Raw genomic sequence first — 24,151 nt, 5'->3', positions numbered from 1 at the left:
TTGTAGAAATATTATTCCTATCATTTACAGCTAATAGAGCCAATTCTAAATGATGCTGGCAACTCAAATCCAGATCTCTTAATTGAGATCCATGTTCTCCAGTCTGGTGTAAGTCAGTTCAGACCCAAGTAGAAATCTTACTGAGTTCCATGCAATTTTCCCCCTAGTGAACATGCCCAGTTTTGTGCCTGGTTAGAAATGAATTATTTAAAATATAGAAACCATGAATCCTGACTTTTCAACTCTAGAAAACACATGGAAGCAGAACCAACCTAGCATTGGGCCAGCAAAAGAGTGGGGTTTTTTTGCAGCAATCTGGTTATTTCACTAACCAGTCTTGTATTCTGTTACAATTGTATTCTTGCTGCTAGGAATGAAAAGACAAGATTATAACATATTATGCCTAAAATAGTTAGTGTTATTATGCATTTTGCTTTGGGGTCAATAAAATGTATGTTACTTTGATATGATTAACCTAAAATATGTATATTTTTTTGGTTTAAAGTTTGGAATAAGAATAGGAAGCGTAGTTTTATACTTTCAAAAATGAAGAGTAAAAGCTGTAAGGGTCCAAAGAAATATAGCTTATTCTATCCTGAAATATTATTCTTTCATCTGAAAAACTTGGAGAAAGGAATTAAAATCTGAATTGAGGTTGAACCCTGATACCTGCCATTATGAATACACATAGAGAAAAATTCATATTACCTATTATGCCAGTAGTGTAACCTTGCTGCTGTAATAAGGTAGCAAATGTGGTTTCATTTGTAGGCAGCCCTCCTGTGGTACCAGGCCCAGCCTTGACACGCCTCTCAGTTGTAGCTGCCATGCCTAAAATATCAACAGGAGAATAAATGAATGCCCTCTTTGTCCTTCCCAGAATTAGAAATACAATCCATGTTGGAGGAATGATTTATTTAAAAACAACAACATGCTCTTAAAGCTTTTGACAAACCTGTGAAAACAGTTTTGCAAACTTTAGCAAAGACCACCAAACTGAATATCCATTCTAGCCTTCAGAAACTCTCCAACATTTCTATTCATTGGGAAGTAAACAAGGAAAATCTTTGGTGAGTGTAGTGTAAGTAAGAGTGATGTGACAGGCTACAGGAGGCCATGCTGTTGTGTAATTCCAACACAGACAAGACTTCCAAACCCTTTGTTATAGTCAGCTAATAAGCAAAAGCTGACAGTAGGACTTAACTTTGTTCAACAAAGTAAGGCTTTCTCATAGAAGATAATTAATAGAGTTGAGTGGCAAAGGAAGATGGAGCTTGTTTGAAGGGTCTCGCAGGGGAATGCAATTTATCATATACCCTTGACTGAAGATTTGCATACTTCTTCTGTCTGGGTTGGTTGTCCTCTTCCTCATGGTGTGGTGAGGGAAGAAGGGGGACATCTGCCTAGCCAGCCAGATGAATAGAACCAATCCTGGCAATTGATCAGGTGGTGAAGATTGGGACCAGGGTGGGCAGATCAGTTGGCAAAGAGGCTCTGGCAAGAAGGCAGAAGACCAAAACTTTGGAGACCAAGCTGAGACAACCTGAGAGAGAGCAAGTATCAATTCTGAATAGGGGATGAATCTGTATAAATAGTATACAACAGTATACATAGATGTTGAAATGATACTATACATCACTGCCATATGAACTTTGTAGTGTTCACCAGAGGCAAAACAGTTCATCTTACAATCCATTTTAAATATCAAGCTATGCTTTCTTTCTTTCATGTAATCAGTAAAAATTGGCAGGGGAAGGTAGCTTGGCATTTCTTAAATCTGCTTCTCCCCATTGTATTAACATGGAGGACATAGAAGTGTGTCCCTAATAAGACTTCAGCCTGATTTTGGAGATTAATATACTACCTTGAGTTCAGACTTTTCACACAGGAACCATGAACAGTACAGGGACCTTGGAGGTCTTCTAGTCTAACCCTGCTCAAGCAGGAAACCATACCACTTCATAAAATGTCCAATCTCTTCTTAAAAGCGTATGAATAAGTATAGTATAGTGTAGCATATGAGTAAGACCTGCCATAAACTTGTGCTTCTTGACAAGTAACAGAATTAGGATACAAATAAAATATAGATGTACAGCTAGGACACAGCATTGTTCATCTGTTGCCCATCTGTTGCCCATTAGCATTTAATCTTTGTGAATTGATACTAAGTCTGCATGTCCTTTTCCTAATGCTAAATGGCATGTACTGTAGTTCTTTCTAGGGAGTAATCTTTTTTTTAAAAAAATACCCTTATTAGTTATACAGTAAATATATTTAATCTGCAATATGAAGGTCTGGCTACTCTTTCCATCTAATACAATTTTGAATAGCAGAATAGTATATCCACAGCAAATCAACATTCTTGTCTGCTATCTTCACAAAAATCTACCAACCTGATCTGATGGGATATCTACCAGTCAGGAAAGCAGATCTGCTTGGAGTACAAAGAGATGATGCACTAATATGCTGAGTAAGTTTTACCCCTTCTTTTGCCAGCTGATCGATATTTGGTGTCCTAAAAAGGAGAGCGAAAATGATACCCAAATAGAATTGTCTGTCTTGTTTTCAAGAATCCTAACAAAGGAAAACATTAATGCTTCTTTTCAGAATAAGGCCTAAACTACTGTTGAGGCCCAGCAGGAGCCATTGGAGCTGCCGATGGACTCCAATAGCGAGGACCCCTATGAGTTTGCTATGGAAGATGTGGAGGACCCTGGGCAGGGTTCAGACTCAGAGCAATGACCAGAAAGGCTGGTTGGCCACCAGGAGGCACCTGAGGCATGGAGCAGTGGGGAAGATCAAAGGGAGTTTGTCCCTGATGCCAGGCAACATAGGGAAGAGAAACGGAGGCAGCAGTTATGGAGACAGACTCATAAGAGATAATCAAGGCCAGGGACTTCCTGGGAGGAGCCTGCTGGTGGTGGCAGCAAAAAAATCAGCTGCCTCCGAATTCCTGGCTACGTACCTGTTTAGAGGATCTTCCATCTGACGTCTTATCAGGTTTTCTTATCCTTCAGGCAAGAAGGAAAGAAGAAAGTGTTTTGCTGGCAAATGCTCTTCAATTTTTGCAGCTTTTGTGCTTGCAGGGAAAGGGGGGCTAGCCCAAGGCAGAACGGCTGTCCATGCTGGGAACTTCAAACTGCCTTGTGCGGGACAAAGTAGGTCTCCCCCACTCAGTTCAAAGTTTTGTTTGATTTAATCTTATCACGAGCTGAATCCGTTTGCGTGGACAATAATTGTTTATCAACATTTTAGCTTCTTTTCTTTTTCTCCTCCGAAAAATTATTTACTTAGAGGCTTTTAAAATGGCGCCGAGCAGGCTGGTTTCTCCGGTAATAACGAACACTTTTTGTTAATTCTCACAAGAATTCAAAACAAAAGAGATTGCTTATCATTTGTTTTGGTTTCACAATAGGCCAGCAGAAGCTTTTTAATTAGTTTCACTTTTACAAGAATTTCACTCCTTCATTAATCTTGCTTATCTGGAAGTTAAATGGTGATGAAACTGCTGAACGGTCTTGTTACAATGTTTACTCACTGAAAGTTTTGCCAAGCCTTAACTTCAAAATAAAAGGGGAACTCAGCCTCTTTACTTAAAGCTGCATATTCAGGCAATAGAGTTTTATTAACTGCAGGCAGATAAATTTTGAAATGGCTTCAAAACCAAATATTAACTCAAAGTTGTCACACTCTACTTCCAGGGGCACACCCTCAGTGCCTGGCACAAAGCTGCAGCCTCTGCTTCCTACGCCCCCTGCTGGGGATGTGTTAACGAAAGAATTTTTCCTGAGCAATCTAAGCGAGGCTCTTAATGCACAGACAATTAAAATGGAAGATAAGTTTAGAGATAATAGAGAGGTGGTAAAGCAGGAGAGAAAAGAGGAAATAAAAGAAATGAAAGAAGAAATCAAAAGTGAAATAAAAGGACTTAAACAGGAGCTGTATGAGAAAATTGACGCTAAGGTTGATAAAATTAGAGACGAAATGCTGAGACTTGTAACTGTATTAACAGAACATATTTCTGGACTGGAAGATACTCTAGAGGTTTTAATGATGCCAATGCTAACTTGACATTGAAAACAGAGGTGGTGGAACAAAAAGTGGAAAATGCTGAAAAAGAAATTATTATGATACAGTACCGACAAATGGAGTTCGCATTAAGAGTAAGGGGGCTGCGTGAGGAGAAACAGGAGAACCTGAAACAGATTCTATCGGAAGCTTTTGATCGCTTGATGGGAAGACCAGGGATCAACCTTGACTGGCAAATCGACAAAGCTTACCGCGTTAACTCCTGGCTGGCAAAGCAGAAGCAGCTTCCTCGAGACATCGTTATATATTTTACTACAAGAGAGCTTAGAAATATGGTACTGCAAGCGTCTTATAATACTAAGCTTCAAATTGGCGGTCAAGACCTGATTGTTTTGAAAGAGATACCACCTCAAATGTTAAGAGCCAGGAGAGACTACGCTTTTTTGGTTGGAGAACTCAGAAATCGTCAGATACAGTATAGATGGGATGCACCATTTGGCATCATATTTACATTTGATAAGCAAAGGTACCGCCTCAACTCTGTATGGAAAGCCCGAGATTTTTATTATAATATATTGAAGGTCGGATACCCTGCACCATCTGGACCTAGAGAAAGACCACAAGAAGGACAGGATAGACAGCAAACTACACAACCACCAGACAAGGAACAAAAACCTAGCCATATGACTATTAGACGTATGGAGAAACAAGCTAAAAAGCAACAGCGTCAACAATCATCGGCCATCGATCAAGGAACTACAATAACAAATCTGGAAGCAGTGGGAGGAGCTAGATCTAAGGTTAAATAGGCCGTGCAGGAAGCTCTAAAAATGCTTCAACCAACCAAAGATGACAACTAAGATTTTAACATGGAATGTCAACGGACTGAATTCTCCACAGAAGAGGAAGAAAATATTTCATTATCTCAAACAGTTTAAGAACAATGTAATTTGTTTGCAAGAAATTCATATCAAGTCAACTGATCAAAAATATTTGATCAACTCAGGACTTCCGGGGGTGGAGCCTGTCGCCGAAGGGGGCTCAACGGAGCTCCTCTCAGAGATCTGGTCTGTATATCTAAATAAGATCAAAGATATCACCCCTTTTTGGCAAGAAAGGGGCAGGGAGAAGCTCAGTGGCTAGGGTCTATTCGTAGTTCACAGCCTTCTTCTTTTTTTTTGGCTGTGGACGGAGATTAGATCCAGCGTTAGCTGAGCTCTTATCTCCAGCCAGTTCTTCTCAGCTGCCTTTTTTGCAGCTCCAGACAGGAGACTCCCCCCTCAGGACAAAGCAAAGTTGTTTGAAGTTATTTATGAATAATACGAGCGGGTCCCACCCCTGAGAGGTTTTACTTTTATTACTATCTTAAACACCAGCCTCGTTCATCCTAGAGGCTTCTTTGTTCAAACGTGTTACAAAATGGCGACTTTTCTCCGTTGGTGACTGATAGGGGATGTACTTAACCGGATCTGCCTTCCTGGAGACTATTCCTCATTAACTACCCAAAATCTGTAAACAATTTTTTTTTTTTGGAAATTGAGGGGAGCGAGAACGCTGTTTATTTGTTTATCTTTAGCTTTTACTTATAATGGCTCCCAGGTCAAAGCCGAAGCGTCTTTCTACGAATGTGCTTAAAGAATCTGCTACAAAATCGCTGCCCTTGTCTCCTACGCCCTCTACTGGAGATTTCTTAACACAGGAATTTCTTTCTCAAATGCTTAATGACTTTAAACAGGAAATTAAAGAATTTGTATTGGAGTTATATGATAATCTAGAGATTAAGATTGCCCAAATGAAGGCGGATATGTTTGAAGCCATGTCTGCTCTGACAGATTACACCGCTGAAATGGAGAATAAATTGGAAAGCTTGGAGGAGGCTAACTCTAATTTGACTACTAACATCCAAACACTACAACAAAAAATTAGAGATACTCAAGAAGAGCTCGTTATGATAAATTTTAACAGGAAGGCATTTGCAATAAGAGTCAGAGGATTGCGCGAAAAGGAGCGAGAGAATTTGAAACAGACTTTTGTTGAGGCCTTCAGCCATGCGGTGGGAAGCCCGGGATTTAATTTTGATTGGCAGATTCGAAAAATCTATCGCCAGAATTCATTGGTAGCAGAACAGCGACAGCTCCCGAGGGACATAATCATATATTTCTCCACAAAAGAATCCAGAAATGCGATCACACAAAAGTTTTACAATAATAGGTTGCGAGTTGATGGGCAGGATTTGATTGTCTTCAAAGAAATACCATCCCAGATGTTAAAAGCAAGAAGAGACTATACTTTCCTAACTGAAGAGCTTAGAAACCACCAGATACAGTATAAATGGGAAGCGCCAGTTGGCATCACGGTCACATTTGAGAATCAAAGATTTCGTCTCAATTCTGTTTCGGAAGCTCGAGATTTCTACTATAAGACTTTGAAGGCGGGACTTCCTGACTCACTCGGAAAAGAGGAAAGACAAGGCGAAGGAGAAGGCAAGCAGCAGACCACATGGTTGCAAGACGGAGGGTGTAGCTCTCCCCCTTCCGGAGAAGCAGAAGAGCGGAGATCGAGGATTTAGCTATGTCTTTAAAATATTTGTCTGGTTTAAGATACGGTAATCCTGTCTAGACCCAACAATTTGCAAGACATTCAGTCTCTAGACTACGATGTTTTCCCATTAGACATTCCAAAATATTTGTCAAAGTTGTGGATTGAATGGGGGTTTGCGGTCTCTCTCCGGTAGAAAAAGCGGAATTGGATACTGGTGGTGTGATATTGGGACTGAACTGCGTGGAGCGGATGCTGAACACATATTTCACGGGACTTATATGTTTGAACTTTAATTTAAATTGTCCAGGACTTTAAAGTGAAGAGAGTGGAGATGGTAACTTCACTGAACTTTGGTTTGGGAGGAAGGGAGCTGGGTAACGCGGGGTAGGTGGAGAGGTAGCGAAAGCCTGATCAGATTATTTCGAGTTAAAAGGCAAACTGATTCTTGTGTAAATTATTATCCGAAAATAAGGTTAAGAAAGATTATTTGGAGTGACTACAGGAAGTAGTGGTAAATATCAGAGAAGCAAGGGACGAGGGTAAAATTCACGCGGAATGATCTACATTGTTTAAACTCTATTAGAAGGGAAAGCTTGGTGAGATTATTTTGAGACAGAATGGAAATTGATTCTTGTGTAAATTACTATTTGAATATGTGGAATGATCCACACTGCTTAAATCCTACTAGAAGGGAAAGTTTGGTGAGATTATTTCGAGCTAGATCGTAAACTGATCTCTGCATAAATCTGCATAAATTTTTATTTGAATATAAGGTTAAGGAAGATGAATTGGAGAGTCTACAGGAAGATGGGGTAAATAACAAAGAAGCAAGAGACGAGAATAAAATACATATAGAATGATTTATACTGTTTAAATATTAATAAAGATGGGGGGCTGAGCTTAATACAAAGAGTTTTTTCTTTTTTCTTTTTTTCTTTTCTTTTCCTTTTTATAATTTGTAATTTCTTTTTATTTATTTTTTTCTCATATTACTTTTATTTTTAATCCATAGGATCACAAGATACTTCAGAAGGGGTTTGACAGAGGGCAGTGCCAGGTGTGGGCCCTGGGAAGTCGGGGGGGGACTAGGGAGGGGGACCTACTGGGGGTGGGTGGGTGGGTGGTAATATAGTTTCAATAAGAAGAAGAATGCACTTGTATATGGTTGTCTCTTCTTTTTTTTTCTTTCTTTATATTTTTTTCCTTGGTTTTTTTTTTTAATCATATTTTGTTTCCTATTTTCTATCTTCATAGCTCAATATTAATAAATAAGAGTTGAATAAAGGAATACACCAAGGGGAGAGGTAGAGGGAAAGAAGAGGGAGGAGCAAGGAGGGAGTAAGAGGGGAATGTAAGGAGGGTGTAAGGGGAATGCTAGGGTGAGGAAGGGGAGAAAGGAAGGTTTGAGGGGAAAGGGAAGTAGGAAAGGGGAGTGTTAGAGGGAGGAAAGGAAAGTTGGAGGGGGAAGATGGGGTGTATGGAGGATGGAAGTGTCAGGTGGGGTTTTGTTTTATGCTGAATGATGATGAGTTGTGTTTTCTTTTTTATTTTATTTTATTTCTTTTCTTATAGCAAATATCCAGTATATAAGTGACTGTAAAAAATTGAATGTGAAAATGAATAAAAATATATTTGGGGCAAAAATATTTGATCAACTCAAAACTTGGTCAACATTTTGTAGCTTCCGCTATGGAAAAGAAGAATGGTATAGTTGTATAGTTAAGAAAAGATATGAAAGCTGTATACTATTGGGTGACTGGAATGGAGTGATAGATACTAAGAGAGATAAGAAGATTTCCCGCCTAAATACTAAGATGCGAGCAAAGTTACCCAAACCTTTCTTTGACATTATGGATGACTTTGAATTGAGAGATATTTGGCGAGAAAGAAATGCAGAGGAATATGACTTCCTATGAATCCCTTTCAAGGATTGATTTTATTCTAACCACTAATGATTTGCTTTCTAGGGTCAAGAAGACAAAGATTGCGGCTAGGGTCCTTTCGGACCATAACCCAGTTTGGATGGAGTTGGGAAGGGTAGTGCAGGCAAGAAGGTCTTGGAGATTGAATGAAAACTTATTTAGATGTGAAAAGTATATTAATGATTGTAAAAAATTACTATCTGAATATTTTGTTTCGAATATGAATAAGGGTACATCTATGGAATTTGTATGGGATGCAAGCTAAGCGTATATGAGAGGAGTCTTGATGAACATAAATAAAACACATAGAAATAAGCAAGGGTTAAAACGAACAGAACTGGAAGAGGAAATTAAGAGAAAAGAGCTGGAGTTAACAATGAACCCAGACGATACAAAGGTTAAGGAAGGGAGGTGTGGTTTTCTCGATGCTACATATTATCATATATGGTGGACCTGCCAAAAGCTAAGGTCAATGTAGAATGTCATTAATTTCTTTATCTCTTTTTTCTCAATAGATTTTAGACTGTGTTAGTTAAAAATCCATACCGTGTACGGGTTCTGGGAAGTCAGGGGGGAGGAGGAGGGGGTTGGGGGGGTGGAGGGAGGGAGGGGCACACACACAAAAAATTGTACTTCAATGTCTTAATGATTGACAAATGACGAAATATTTGTGTTTTTTTTTTAAAGAAATAAAAATAAATATTTGTCACGATAAAAAAGGAGATAATCAAGGCCAGGTGGTTGTGGCTTGGCCCCTTCCAAGAGAGTATATAAGAAGAGACTTTGAGAGGAGTCCTTTTGCAGGACACAACCGTTCGTAGTAATCTGGAGAACTCCTTGTCTGTTCTGCCTTGTGTTCCCGTGTCTGTTGGAGTCTGGGTTGCTGCCAACTTCTTGCCAGTGAGTCGTGTTCGGGCTTTCAGCCAACAGGATTGCTGTGAATAAAGAGTGGCAAACAGCTAAACCTGTGTCTGCATTCATTACCGGATGGAGGAGGTACTATCTTAAATGAGATAGTACCCAGAGCTTCTGGATTAGCTAAATTTGCTCTTTTCACATCCTTAATTGTTCAGCAGAAGACTTGGTATTTTTTATTTGACACACAGGTATTCATAGTATCTGGGGAGGGGGAAGGGTTGATGTAGGAGATCATAGCTTGTCGATTTCTTGTTGGAGCAGTGTTTGGGGCAGGTGTTTCTGATGCCTATTTCTTTCTAGATTCTTAGTCCAGAGCACAGGTGTCAAACCAGCAGTGCCATGTTGCTGTCACATGATGTTTTGTAATTTTTCCCCCCTTCACAGAGCTGGGGTGTCCGTGGCCTGCATGTGATGTGTTTGGGTGGGCCGCCAGTTTGACACCCCCAGTCCAGAGCATCTACCATTCAATGCGAATCTCATGTTTTGTAGCTGTGTAGTTCTTTACTCCCTGATAAAGCTTTTCAAGCCCTAAGAGATTGGATTGTGATAGCACAATTGTTTTCAAAATGTCTTAAATATCATTTTCTCTGGCCAGTGAATTACTGTGAAGAAAGCATGGAGGGACAGAATGGGAAAAACAAAGTAGCAATTGTCTAGGTTCTTCATTAAAAAGGTAAGAAATGCTGATCTCAAAACAGTTTTCTAGGGTTGTAGCTATCAAAGCAATCCTTCTTTTGCAGTTAGTCATTGCTAAAGGGACAAAATTGCCAAATACAATTAAACTATCATATACAATTAAGGTTTATATAAAATTAACACTAGAAATTATTGATTTTATTTAACTTGTTGCTAATTTAACTGTAATTAACTATATGGTAAGATGAATTTGAATCAATTCTATCTTTCCTCTTTAGTTGTTATTAATTCCAAGCACTTACCATATAAACATTCCTGAGAAACCCTCCCTTTCCATATATCCATGGTGTCAGATACTGCATTGAATATGAATTTCTGCAAGATAGAAGCTACTTTGGCTCATATGGAACCAAATGCATTGCATGTACATTCATAAATCACCTGCATGCATCTGGGTTGCATATGTCAAGGCTGTGCGGACTCATCAGTGGATGACTGTCTCTCTGCCACACAAAGGAGACATGATGTTTAGAAAGAAAGGGGTTAGACAGAAATATAATTTCTTTTTTCTCCCTCAACTCAAAGATGTTGTGTGGCTGATTTAGCTTTGCAAGTCAGATGTTACTCAGCAATTGCTGTTGCCACTAGAGGGCAAAATTGAATGGAATTGCCTGGGAATCTGATACCTTATGAAAACTAATGTTCATTTTGAAGTCTGCTGGAAAGGCATAATTGGATAACTTAGTCAAATTACTATGATTTCTTTTATCAATTTTTTATGAAAATTCTTGCCTTGTTTGGCTAAAATTTGACTACAAGAATGACCTATGGATTTTTCTTAAAGGTTTTGTGTTGTGTATCTTCTATTTTTGTGTTTTTCTAAGTGAACAGGCATAGTAATACAAGAGACCACTCTTCTAAATTGAAATATCTATTTATATCCTAGGTACCTGCATGCTTATGTAATAATCATGATGCATGTGATGTCACTGAGCCATGTACAAGGCATTTATGATTCATATTGTAGTCCTAACTGTATATGTATTCTTTATATGGCTTCTTAGATATTTTGCACTGATAGACAACATCTTCCTGTCACTTTATTTAGCTTTCTTATTATACCCCAATTAGAAATTAGTGCATTATTCTTGAACAGTGTTTAAAAAACTATTTTAAACCTAGTTTTAAAAAGATAAATTTGTAACATATACCTCATAGTTTCATTTCCAAAGCATCCCAAATCACCAGTTCCAAGATCGTCTGCCATTAGGATCAAAATGTTAGGTTTTGACATGCTGGTTACCCAGGTTTGAGAAAATAAGATGGAAACAAGCAAAACAGTTGGAGAACAACTGTAAAAATAAGAGCAATATTACCAGTAGTTTAGAATTTTCAAAAAAGAAATGTCCCACAATTGTCACAGATAGAGGATTTCTTTAATACAATCAGATACAGAATGAAAGACCTTCTGAAATGTTGTAGCTTCTTCAACTTGAAATGTTGTAGCTTCTTCAACTTTTGGTTGCCTCCTTTCTTAATCAGAAAATGGACCATCTTCAGGGAACTTCTCTCTAGCAGAGTGTGTGCTGCCTCTGTATGGTATTTATAGTGCCTGTTGTAAGTTGATTTTTATATGTTGATTGGAGTTCCCTGGTAGTCTTTTAGGGTCGTATCAGGTGGCGTCAGCTGGTCACAGGAGACAGCCGGGCACAACTTGGTCAGCGCGGTCCAGGAGAGGAGGGAGTGGGAGGATCCTGAGTCCACCTCCATGGTGCAGGGCGACCCTTCGACCAGCAGAGACACCATGATTTTTTTGGAGTCAGCCTATGCCTTGGTGACCAACACTGCAGGTGGATTCCTAATTATGGTATAGCAGTTGTCCTTTTGCTGCTGCTGATGGCGTTGCTGTTGTAGGTGCGGTTGCGCCGGCTGACTGTAAGGCTGAAGTAGTGGCCGGTACTTGGGTTGAGGCGCAGGTGGCAGGGTGGCACAGCATACCTGGGCGAGATGGCCCTTCTTAGCACACTGGCGGCAAATAGCAGCCTTAAAGGGACAAGCGGAGCGGGCATGGTTGCCCGCAGCCCAAAGAGGCAGTTGCAGCAGTACGGCTGGCCGATTGAGGCAGCAGCCATCTGGGTAGAGCACGGAGGCGGTCTACCTGGTCCTCCTCCAGGTAGTCCAGGGGAACCAGCTCATCAATGAGGCAGGTTCTCTGGGGAGGAGCAAGCGGTTGTTGGTAGCGGTGCATCTCAGCTGTTGATTGTTCAGAAAGCTCGGTGGCTGTAGCTTCCTCCACTGCCTGCTGTAGGGTGATGTCTGCTTGGGCGAGCACTCTCCGCTTCAGGTGGAGATTGCGAACCCCGCAGACGAACTGCTCGACCAAGGAATCGTCAAGGTCGATGAATTCACATTGAATAGCCGCTGTTCGGAGAGACTGTAAGAATTGGCTTACAGTCTCAGTGTCTTTTTGTACGCACTACCTGGACGCATACTGTCAGGCTATTCTAGATGGCATTGGGGCATAGCGGTTTCTCAGCTTGCTGATTAGAGTGTCCCAGTTGAGCTCGTACATGGCCAAAGGTGAAGTGAGAGCTCTAGCTGTGTTAAACATCTTAACATGAGTTTAAGAAAAAGCTGCATTTGCGGTCTGAGGGTAATTGGTGGTTATTATTTGTGACAAGGAACACTCAAAACACGCAAAACCAGCCCAGGACTCTCCAGCGGTCCCGAAGGGTGCAAAAGGCGGCAGCAAAGTCATAGCTGTTGTGGAGTTAAGGTAAAAAAAATTTTTTTGCTTGGTAGATGGAAATGAAATTAATTGAGTTTCCGTTTCTCATAGCTGTTCAGGCTGGAACCTTCAGCATCCCACCTTCATCACCAGTGTTAGATTCATTATTAATTGAAGAGGCGTGAGGCAGCTGAGGTAAGAAGAGCAGCTATTTATTCGGTAGAATGGCAACAACAAACTATGTACAGAGATTCAGCACCTCGCGCTGCTTGACAGCTATTTATACTAGAGTTGTCAAACAGGGCGACCAATAGGAATGCTTAGACAGCCTGCGCTCAGCCAGCCGCACCTTAGCCAATTAGGCATGGCTGAGCTGTTGCTGGCTGTCAGTCGTAAGTCGAGGACTTGCAGCCGGTCGTAAGTCGAGGACTTTAGGACCTGTCACAAATCGAGGACTCAGAAATTGGGGTGTGTTGATGGCTGGCTTTTACGTCATTAGCTGTCATTTGCTTGTGCTGCCCACCCTTGTCTTCTAAGTACTTGATAGACTGATAGTAAATCAGCACTCCTGTTGACTGATGATGGGCTTGTTTCCCAGGCTTTAATCCTTTCCCTAGCTATTTTTGTGTCTGCTCATCCAACAATCTTAGTAGCTGCAAAATTAATGTGTGTCTTTGTTCATGGTAGTGTGAGGCTACCAATGAGTTTGGGTCTCCTTGTCTGACCGCTTGCTTGCGTTCTTTTGTAGTTTGGTGGTAAGCTTCCTCCCCATCTGTCCTTACATAGTCACAGGGACAGTCACAGTTGATTTGGTAGATTACATTGGAAGCATCTGCCACCTCCAATCTTTGCAATGCACAATTTGTTCTTGTATGGTAGCTCTGGGTGGTGTGCGATGACCATTTGCAGATCTCAGAGGCTGCGTTCTACAGCTTCTGAAAAGTCTTTGATGTATGGCAAGATGTGATGTGTGGTTGGTCTTGTACCTTGTTTCTTCCTCTCCTCCATATTGCGCAGCATCTTGTGACAAATGATTGTGGGTACCATTCTGCTTGAATTGTTCCTGCTCTCCAGCTGTTTGGCTTGCTGGGTACTACAGTGGGTTCTCACCCTGCAATACAGTATTCTGATGCAACTCTTTTTGTGTGACAATGGATGGTTGCTATTGAAATTCAGAATGCGTGGAATTTTTATGGCCTTGGGATAAACTGTGGTTTCTAGACTTCCACCCTTTTGTCTGTTGACAAATACATCTAAAATGGTAATTGCCTAGCTGTTTGGTCCTCCACTGTGAACTGTATTTTGGAGAAGATAAAAGTCACAGCCAAGGAACTGATTGAAGCCTGGGAAACAGGCCCCTTGTCAGTCAAGAAGAATGCTGATTTACCACCAGCCTATCAAGTACTTAGAAGGTGAGGGCTGGGCAGCATAAGCAAAGACAGCTAATGTCTTAAAAGCCAGCCATCAACACATCCCAGTCAACATCTAAAAAGCCACATACAACAGGGACCATATAAATACCACACAGAGAACAGCACACTTCTGCTAGAGAGAAGTTCCTGAAGATGGGCTCTAGCACAAGTCCGAAAGCTCAGAAGACAAAACCTCTGGTCCCAATGACCAACCCAGACTGGATCTTGCAACATTATCCTGGGACATGTATATTCACATTCATTTGTGACAGTTATGAATGCCATCTTAAATTCCACTGTGATCTTAAATTCCATTCTGGTTTACCATACCTGCTTCTATTATTTATCTAATATTTATTAAAGATTGTTATAAGATGCAATCCTATACAATACAAATATTTTTGTATGAAAAATAGAAAAAGTAAAGAGAAAAAAGAGAGATGCAGAGAAAAAGAAAGGGAAAAATAGTGACTTCTGACTTTTTTTTCAATCTAGCAGGGTTCAAAAAAGGCTACAGCCCCACTTTTTGCCTTAATTTCTTGAGTATTTCAAGACATTTCTGTAACAACAGTCATACTAATGTTCAAAACCTAAAGTCAAAATTTACTTTTTTGAGAGCAAAGTCCAAAAGTGTTTCCATGTAGAAGCAAAACTAGATAAATTCTTCTCTCAATTTAAAACGACCAGTTTTACCATCTTGGCCAAATTCATTACTTTCATCAAAATGATCAATTTCCCGTGTAAGAATCAAACATGGTCCCAGACGTTACAAGATCTACATATTGATTGTACAAACTGAGGCATGCTCAGAAAAGCTATAAAAACCATTTTGAAATTTTAGAATTGGTGTGCATTTCAGATAGAGGACTTTGAATGGGGACAGTATTCCAAAAAGTAGGCAGGTATACATTAAGACTATATGTCATTTAATTTAAATGTATTTGTAAAATATTAAAAATTATTTAAAAAGGCAGTCAATTATTTCCCATGTATTTAGTTATTTTTCTCTCTTGTCACATTGAAAATATAGTTATACATTATCTTCATTCTCTTTCGTGGTGACCAAAACTGAATGCAGTATTCCAAATGTGACCTTACCAAGGCATTATAAAGTGGTATTAACACTTCATGTGATCTTGATTCTATCCCCCTGTTTATGTAGCCTAGAAATGTGTTGGCTTTTTTGGCAGCTGCTGAACACTGCTGGCTCATATTTAAATGGTTGTCCACTAGGACTCCAAGATCCCTCTCACAGTTACTACTATTGAGCAAGGTACCACCTATACTGTACCTGTGCATTTCGTTTTTCTTGCCTAAATATAGAACCTTACTCTTTTCACCACTGAATTTCATTTTATTAGATAGTGCCCAATATTCAAGTTTGTCAAGATCCTTCTGTATCTTAAGCCTATCTTCTGGAGTGTTGGCTATTCCTGCCAGCTTGGTATCATCTGCAAATTTGATGAGTTCCCCATTTATTCCCTCATCCAAATCATTGATGAAGATGTTGAAGAGTACTGGGCTTAAAACAGAGCCTTGGGGTACTCCACTGCATACTTCCCTCCATGTAGATGCAGTTCCATTGAGGACTACACTTTGAGTGTGGTTGGTCAGCCAGTTATGAATCCATCTGGTTGTGATGTTGTCTAACCCACATTCTTCTACTTTATCTATAGTAGGTTATGGTCTACCTACTCAAATGCTTTACTGAAATCCAAGTAAACTATATCGACGGCATTCCGCTGGTCCACTAATTTTGTCACTTTGTCAAAGAATGCAATAAGATTAGCCTGACATGATCTGTTTTTGACAAACCCATGTTCACTTTTGGCTATTACTTTGTTTACTTCTAGGTGTTCACTAATTCGTTGCTTGATTATTTTTTCCAAAACCTTCCCTGGTATTGAGGTCAGGCTGATAGGTCTGTTAGTTTCCTGGATCTATTTTTTTCCCTTTTTTGAAGATGGGAACTACATCAGCTCTTTTCCAGTCCCTTGGCAGTGCTCCAGGATTTCTGAAAGATATAGTTCAGTGGTTCTGAGATTTCGTCTGCCAGTTCCTTCAGAACCCTGGGGTATAATCCATCCAGTCCTGGTGCTTTGAACTCGTCTAGGGTAGACAGATGCTCACTTATCATTTTCTTCCCTATTTCAGCTTGTGTTCCTAATCTGATTTTTGTGGTGCTGTTTTTGATAGGTTGGACTGTTTTATCCCTTTGTGTAAAAACAGATGCAAAAAATGAGTTAAATAGTTCTGCTTTCTCCCTGTTGCTTGTCACCTTCTTGCCACTTTCTCCCAGCAATGGACAAATTGTTTCCTTAACTTTTTTGTTGTTTTTAACATGTTGGAAGAAACTTTTTTTGTTATTTTTTACTTTTGTGGCAAGCCTTTCTTCATCGTGAGCCTTAGCTTTCCTCACTTCATCTTTACAGGCTTTGGCTATTTGCTGATATTCTGCCTTAATTATGTCCTCCTCTTTCCACTTTTTATACTTATCTTTTTTGTCTTTCAATTTGTCAGAGCGTTCTCTATGCAGCCATGCTGGTTTCTTTTGGGAGCTGTTATTTTTCTTCTTCATTGGTATTATGCTAGTCTGGGCTTTTGTAATCTAATTTTTCAAAATTTCCCAAGCTTCTTGAGTTGTTTTCCCCTTGAGGATTCTCATCCATGGAATTCTTCCCAAGCTCTCTCTAAGTTTATTGAAATTAGTTCTCTTAAAGCCCAAGACTCTAGTTTGACTTTGTTCTACTACTTGTGTTTGCATAATGTTGACTTCCAATATTGCATGGTCATTTGCCCCCAGGGTTCCTGTGGCTTCATTCCTGCTATCATTTCCTCTCTGTTACTGAGAATTAAGTCCAATATGACTGATCCCCTTGTTCCCTTCTCTACTTTTTGGGAAACCAAGTTGTCTGCTAGGTTCATTAGGAACTTGTTGGATCTTCCACTTGGTGCAAAGTTTGTTTCCAAGTTGATGTCAGGGTAGTTAAAATACCCCATTACTATTGTGGTGTGCTTCCTACATACCTTAGTTAGCTGACTAGCAAAAAGTTCATCTACTTCCTCTGCTTGGTTGGGTGGCCTGTAGTATAGACCTATGGCAATGTCATTCCCCCCCCCCAACCTTTAATATTGACCCAAATGCATTCAAGATAGTTCTCATCATTGTTGTGCTCTATTTCTGTACAAATGTAGTTATTCCTTATATATAGTGCAATTCCACCTCCTCTTTTATTTGGTCTATTTCTTTTAAATAATTTAAATGCTCCTAGTTCTATGTTCCATTTGTGGGTTTCATCCCATCAAGTTTCTGTATTGGCAACAATATCGTATCTGTCCTCATTTACTTGAATGATATAATAAGTCTGGCATGGTTATGTAAACCTCATGTAATGACTGCATCGCTTAGTAATAGAATTGCCCATCCCATGGGTATAAAACTTGATTCCGTCATGTGACCTACTGTGACATACTACAACGTTTGAGGACTACCATGTATCACCATTGCTTCTGAACGTGACTCAAGGTGCTGGTCATTGCTGGACCTATGAAGTCCTATATGGTATTAGGCCTAGTTATTTGAGGGGCTGCCTGTCTCCCATAGTATCTACCTGGCCAATTTGAACTGGTAGGGTTGATGGACTCTGGGTTCTTTTGATTAAACAATGCCATCTATCAGGTCCCCAGAAATGTACCTCCTCTATAGCACTTATTGGAATGTTTCCCCTGAGATTTGAATGGCCCTCCTCTTGCTGGTGTTTCAAAGGGTCTGCTTTACTGACAAACCTTTGGCAAGAGTGCCTCACCTAATTGAATTGTGCAGATTTTTCACCATTTTTTTTTGGGGGGGGGAGGGTCATCTTTGCCATCTTCTATTCTTTATTTTTATTCATTTTTATTTGGTTTTAATGTTTTTTTTATTTGTGAACTTTTATTTGTTGAGAGCTTGAGAATGTATAAATATAATTAATTAATAGTAATATAGCAAGGTCAGATATTCTAATAATATACTATTGATCAATTTCAGTCAATTGTACTAGAGTATAGATACATTTTTAAACATTCTGATAAGAATATGTGCCATGAAGATCTTTTTACAATACATTCTATTATATTTAGTTGTCTTTATAGATTAATCAAATCAAATTTATGAATATCAGATATTACTACAATTCTGTAAGCAGTTTTTCTTGGACGTCTATTGGTGGCTACAAAACTATATGAAACACACTACCCAAATTTTATAGACCATTTGTGGCGAATAGGATTTGCAAAACATTTATGCAAAATGTCTGGTTTATATCCATTTGACTATAAAACATTATCAAATTCAGTAAATACACATCAATAATCTATATTCAGTTGATTTCTTATTAATAATGTTTCTACTGATATAAATCTGATCCACCCAGTTTCATGTAAGTATAAATAAAAGTTTTATTTGGGAAGAAGCTGTATTTCTTTTCTTCTTTTTCTGTTTTAATTTCTTAGGTATAAGTCTTCGATTCCTGACATTCCAAAATATAGTAAAATTATTGTAATGAATGAATGAATGTAGATATATAATTGTACACTTGATTCTAATTATTTTAGAATTATATTAGAAAAGTAATATCAACATTACAAAAAGGGATTGTTCTTATTTAAGAAGCCAACTTAAAGCTGGCTGTTTAAAATAAAATATCTAAATTTAATAAAAATATCATGAAATGTAGTAATAAAACTTTAAACAAGGACTGTAGAATAGCAATAGCAGTTAGATTTATATACCACTTCATAGGGCTTTCAGCCCTCTCTAAGCGGTTTACAGAGTCAGCATATTGCCCCCACAATCTGGGTCCTCATTTTACCCACCTCGGAAGGATGGAAGGCTGAGTCAACCCTGAGCCGGTGAGATTTGAACCGCCGAGCTGCAGAACCAGCAGTCAGCTGAAGTGGCTGCAGTACTGCACCCTAACCACTGCGCCACCTTGGCTCTTCTAGAAGAATTGATAGTCATGAAAATGAGAAAGAAAACGGTAAAAATGACATGGGAATGAAAAAGAAAACATATGGAGAAGGAGAAGAAAATAGCAGCAATGAATACTTTGATTTCTGGCAGAGAATGGGAAGACCATCTGATTACCCCATCTTCCTTCTTTCCCTTCCTTTTATTACAAACTTAAAATATTTCCCAAACAAAATGCCTTATATTTCATACTATTACAAAAAATAATTCATTATAATAAATTTATTTTTTCTTACAGAATTGCTATGTTCCTCCCTGGCTAACTCAAAGAAAATTGGCATCAGACCTTATTTTTAGATAATTGGCAGCAGTTTTAGGACCACAGAATTTCCTTACTCAGTCATTTGTATAACAATAAGAGCCGAGGTGGCGCAGTGGTTAAATGCAGCACTGCAGGCTACTTCAGCTGACTGCAGTTCTGCAGTTTGGCTGTTCAAATCTCACCGGCTCAGGGTTGACTCAGCCTTCCATCCTTCCGAGGTGGGTAAAATGAGGACCCGGATTGTTGTTGGGGGCAATATGCTGACTCTGTAAACTGCTTAGAGAGGGCTGAAAGCCCTATGAAGCAATATATAAGTCTAACTGCTATTGCTATTGTTAATGTTGCTATGCAATTAAATAAATTGCACCAGAATTTGATCTTTGGCAGGCAAAGACTTTGCACCGAGATATCATTGTCTGTTGAATCATAACCTAATCATTCTCACAATATGCTAAACTTATCACTTATAAAATCATTGTTTAAGAATTCAGCTTTTCAGTCTTAGGTCCCAACCCCAGATTGCTGAAAAACTGCCTACTTTTCTCAGATAATTAAATTCCACAATAATCCTGTCCCTGTTTATGAAGATGTAAAGTCTTTTGAGCTGCATTTATGGCTAGTTGGGTGAATATAAAAGCCTTAGAAAGTTAATTGTCAACCCAACCTACAGTTCTTACGTATCATTATTTACAAGGACACTCAAAGCCACCATTATATGAAAAAATACTCATAGACATAATTACAAAAACAGCTAGAAATAACAGCTAAAGAATCAAGCAATCCTGTGGTAAAAGGATATTTCAAAATGAGTATCAGAAGCAAACTTGTTACAGCTTCTCTTACCTGGCATTTCCTCCACTGAACTTGTTAAACAGCTTCATTTGGTGCAACCAGAGGCAGAACTGGAAGGGATTTCAGGACGTCCTTTCATCCTATTTTAAAATCACTTTCCCCGCCCTTGGATTACTTTATAGGCTGTGATTTAATGACAATGTTATAAAACTGACACAAATCTCTGTGGACAGCATACTTCATTCATTGGCAAGAAGTTTAAAAGCCAAATATTCACCTTAGTTTTTTTCTGATTGAGATTGTTGGCAGGGGAAAGCAGAGGCACTGGCTGATGTGTACAGTTGATTTGAGTCTGCCAACATATTTTTGGTTTATTCTTAACTAGAGTTTGATACGGTAACTTGCTGACTGCCAATTTGGTCTAGTGGTTAAAACATAAGGCTAAAAATAATAAGATCATGAATTATAGTCCCACTTTATGTATAAAGCCAGTTAGGTGACTTTGGGCCTGTTCCTCTCTCTCTCAGCTCTGGAAAGCAAAGAAAACTACAGGAACTTCCTCTGGCAACTACCAGGATTCAATGTAGGCTGGAGTATGCAGTACGAGTATGCACGCACGCACATACACAGATACACAAATCTTCTGCTTAGTCTTATTTGTTTAGTTGTTTGTTCTGAATTTTTCATTGGAACAAACATTTCCTATATAGCTTTCCTTAATTTTTTCTGTATTCTGATTTAGGCTTTAATTGAACAAGAGCAAGAAACACAGAGGAAAATTTATTTGTTCCAATGTTTAGTTTAAGTTCCAACTCTTTTTAAGAACATAGAATATAGTAACATAGAATTGTTCTAGCTGGGAAAATACGGGTGGACAAACGGAGGCGAGCCAGGACTTCAGAAAGCTAACAGCTTTAATGCTAACAGGTTGCCAAACCGGCACTGCACAATTCGTGCATCTCAGCTAACTGGCAACAGCTGAGCCCTGTTTTACAGCTCTTTATATATACCCGCTGTCAAACAGGTAACCAATCAGGAATGAGGACAGCGCCCCCTAGTCAATGGACCAGAGGGAAAACTATAGAACATAGCAAGAATAATAGTTAGAAGGGACCTTGGATAAGGTGACCAGGCATCCCGATTTCAGCGGGACAGTCACGATTTATAACAATTTTTCCCGTGTCCCGGGGCGTTTTTTAATGTTCTTTAAAATAATATTTTATTTATTGTGCATAGGATTTTTTAAAAGTTTTATTCTGTATGGATTCTTTTTTTAAATTGTCTTCTATCCAAAATAAATTGAAGTAAAACCATTTTTAAAAATTCTATGCGCAATACTTTGAAATATATTGTGCATAGAATTTTTAAAAATAATTTTACTTCAATTTATTCTGTGTGGAATAGTTTGAAATGTTTTACTTCAATTTATTCTGTGTGGATTCTTTTTTTAATTTGTCTTAGACTATTTAAAAAAAGATTCTATCCAAAATACAAAATACCAGCTGCAGTTATTCACTTAAGAACTGTGGCAAGAAATGTGGTATAGTGACCAAAGTTACAATGGCATTGAAAAAAGTGACTGATGCCCATTTTTCACACTTAGTGACCATTTTCACACTTAGCGACCATTGCAGCATCCTCATGGTCACGCGATCAAAATTTTGATGTTTGGCAACAGATTCGTATTTATAATGGTTTCAGTGTCCTGGGGTCATATAATCACCTTTTGACAAAGTCAAATAGGGAAACCAGATTCACTTATGTTACTAACTTATCAACTGCAGTTATTCACTTAAGAACTGTGGCAAGAAAGGTGGTATAGTGACCAAAGTTACAATGGCATTGAAAAAAGTGACTGATGACCATTTTTCACACTTAGCGACCATTTTCACACTTAGCGACCATTGCAGCATCCTCATGGTCATGTGATCAAAATTTTGATGTTTGGCAACAGTTACAATTTATATTTGTAAATTGCAGTTATGTGGAAAAAAAATTACAATACTATTTTTGCGTTATATGAAAATTTTTGTTGCTCCGTATACAATTTTTAATCAAGCCCTCCCCCACCCCCGTCAAAGGTGTCCCTCTTTACCAATCTGAAAATCTGGTCACCTTAACTTTGGAGGTCTTCTAGTCCAACCCCCTGCTCAAGCATGAAACTCTACACCATTTCAGACAAGTGGCTGTCCACTCTCTTCTTAAACGTCTTCAGTGACCCACAACTTCTGGAGGCAAGACATTCCACTGGTTAATTGTTCTCACTGCCAGGAAATTTCTCCTTAGTTCTAGGTTGCTTCTCTCCTTGATTAGTTTTCATTCATTGTTACTTGTCTTGCCTTCTAGTGCTTCAGAAAATAGGGTGACCCCCTCATCTTTGTGGTAGCCCTCAAATATTGGAATGCTGCTCTCATGTTTCCTTGGATTAGTCCTTCTTTTCACCAGACTAGACATATACAATTCCTACAACTGTTCTTCATAGGTTTTTAGCCTCAAGCCCCCTAATCATCTTTGTTGCTGTTTTCTGCACTCTTTCCTGTGTCTCAACATCTTTTTTATATTGTGGTGACCAAAACTACACACAGTATTCCAAATGTGATCTTACTGAGACTTTGTTAAGTGATACGTGATCTTGATTCTGTCCTATATTAATGCAGCCTAGGATTGCATTGGCTTTTTTGGCTACTTAAGTGATTGTCCACTAGGACTCAGATCTGAATACAATCTGATACGGATACAATACTATGTATGTCTTTTTAATAACTTTATGAGACTTTTGTTCAAGTAAGTAGTTTGCCTATGAAAAACTCATTAAACATTTACCCAAAGAAAGGCTTACCTGCCATTACCTCCAAACTTTTCATTTCTAATGACAAGCTAACACAGAACTGGCACCATTTTAAAAACTTGATTAAATATTACCTGAAATAATTGTGTAACATGTTCATATGAAGTTTATGCCTGTTTTATATATAAGGAAGAGTTCACACTGCCTTTTCAAGTGAATGTATTTTTCAAGAAAGGCTAAATTCAGAGAAAATAGGGTTTGGGCATTAATGGGTAAATGGATAAATCTGTTCTATTTCTAAAAGTTGATTATTGGGTCAATGGTCATGTCCTCTTTTCAGAATCCTGGTTCATGAAGAACCAGTCAAATTAGTTCTGTGGCTCTAAAGTAACTTATTTGCAACCTCTGTGTAACCAGAGAGGAAGCGGGGGCAGGATTGGCCCTAGATATCAAGATACTTCCTTTGTTTCTTTTATTTGAAAGAAGAGAACAGTATTTTTGTAAATTTGTTATTTTGGCAAGAGTACTTTGGCTAAGGAGGGAAAAATATCTGGGAAAAGATGTCACATATTTCCTGAGGGAAGAAAGAAATCTGGGAAACACCTGTCTTTTCAAATCCTTTATCCTCACTTTCTTTTTTGAGGTTACTTATTTTGGGTGGAAAGGTTGTCTCTCCAGGAGGCCAAGAGTACTCTTGCCGAATCAGAGAGGAGGAGCATGATTACTGTACTAGACTTTCTGAAGGATCGTAAATGGAAAAAAGTGTCACAATTGTTAACATTAACACAATTCTATTAATGTGTGCCAGAAAGGGAAAAAAATGATATAAGCTTCACATTTTGTACTTCCATTCAGATTAAAACCCAAGCTTCCAACTATCCCACAATGGTTAAATTGTGAGGATTTGCTCATGTATACATGCTCCTTGACCTACAACCATTCATTGACCATACAAAGTTACAACAGTACTGAAAAAAGTGAGTTATGATAGTTTTTTTTAACACTTGCAACTGTTGTACCATCCCCATAGTCACATGATCAAAATTCAGATGCTGGGCAAATGTTTCACATTTATGACTGTTGCAATGTCCCAGGAACATGTGATCACCTTTTGT

At 38.8% G+C, this 24,151-nt stretch overlaps 1 protein-coding gene across 7 annotated transcripts in view; it reads right to left on the bottom strand.

The window, feature by feature from the left end:
* LOC116514888 (arylsulfatase H-like) overlaps nt 1-20,504 on the bottom strand; it is a 39,893-nt gene extending 19,389 nt beyond the window's left edge. The window contains exons 1-4 of one of the 7 annotated variants that reach the window (XM_032226700.1): nt 20,300-20,504; nt 11,258-11,398; nt 2,394-2,515; nt 709-831 (exon numbers count right to left, since the gene is read on the bottom strand). In XM_032226700.1, the coding sequence (XP_032082591.1) occupies nt 709-831; nt 2,394-2,515; nt 11,258-11,398; nt 20,300-20,337 (424 nt within the window). In that variant the 5' untranslated portion in view covers nt 20,338-20,504. Of the gene's footprint in view, nt 1-708; nt 832-1,316; nt 1,544-2,393; nt 2,516-2,965; nt 3,001-11,257; nt 11,399-20,299 lie in introns of those variants that run through there. The other 6 variants (XM_032226701.1, XM_032226702.1, XM_032226703.1 and 3 more) reach the window with 6 other exon arrangements.
* Between the last annotated feature and the right edge of the window lie 3,647 nt (nt 20,505-24,151).

The sequence above is a fragment of the Thamnophis elegans genome, chromosome 11 (genome assembly GCF_009769535.1).
Source record: "Thamnophis elegans isolate rThaEle1 chromosome 11, rThaEle1.pri, whole genome shotgun sequence".
NCBI classification, from domain to species: Eukaryota; Metazoa; Chordata; class Lepidosauria; order Squamata; family Colubridae; genus Thamnophis; species Thamnophis elegans.
The sequence above is the reverse complement of the archived record's forward strand: the minus strand, read 5'-3'. Positions and strand labels throughout refer to the sequence as shown.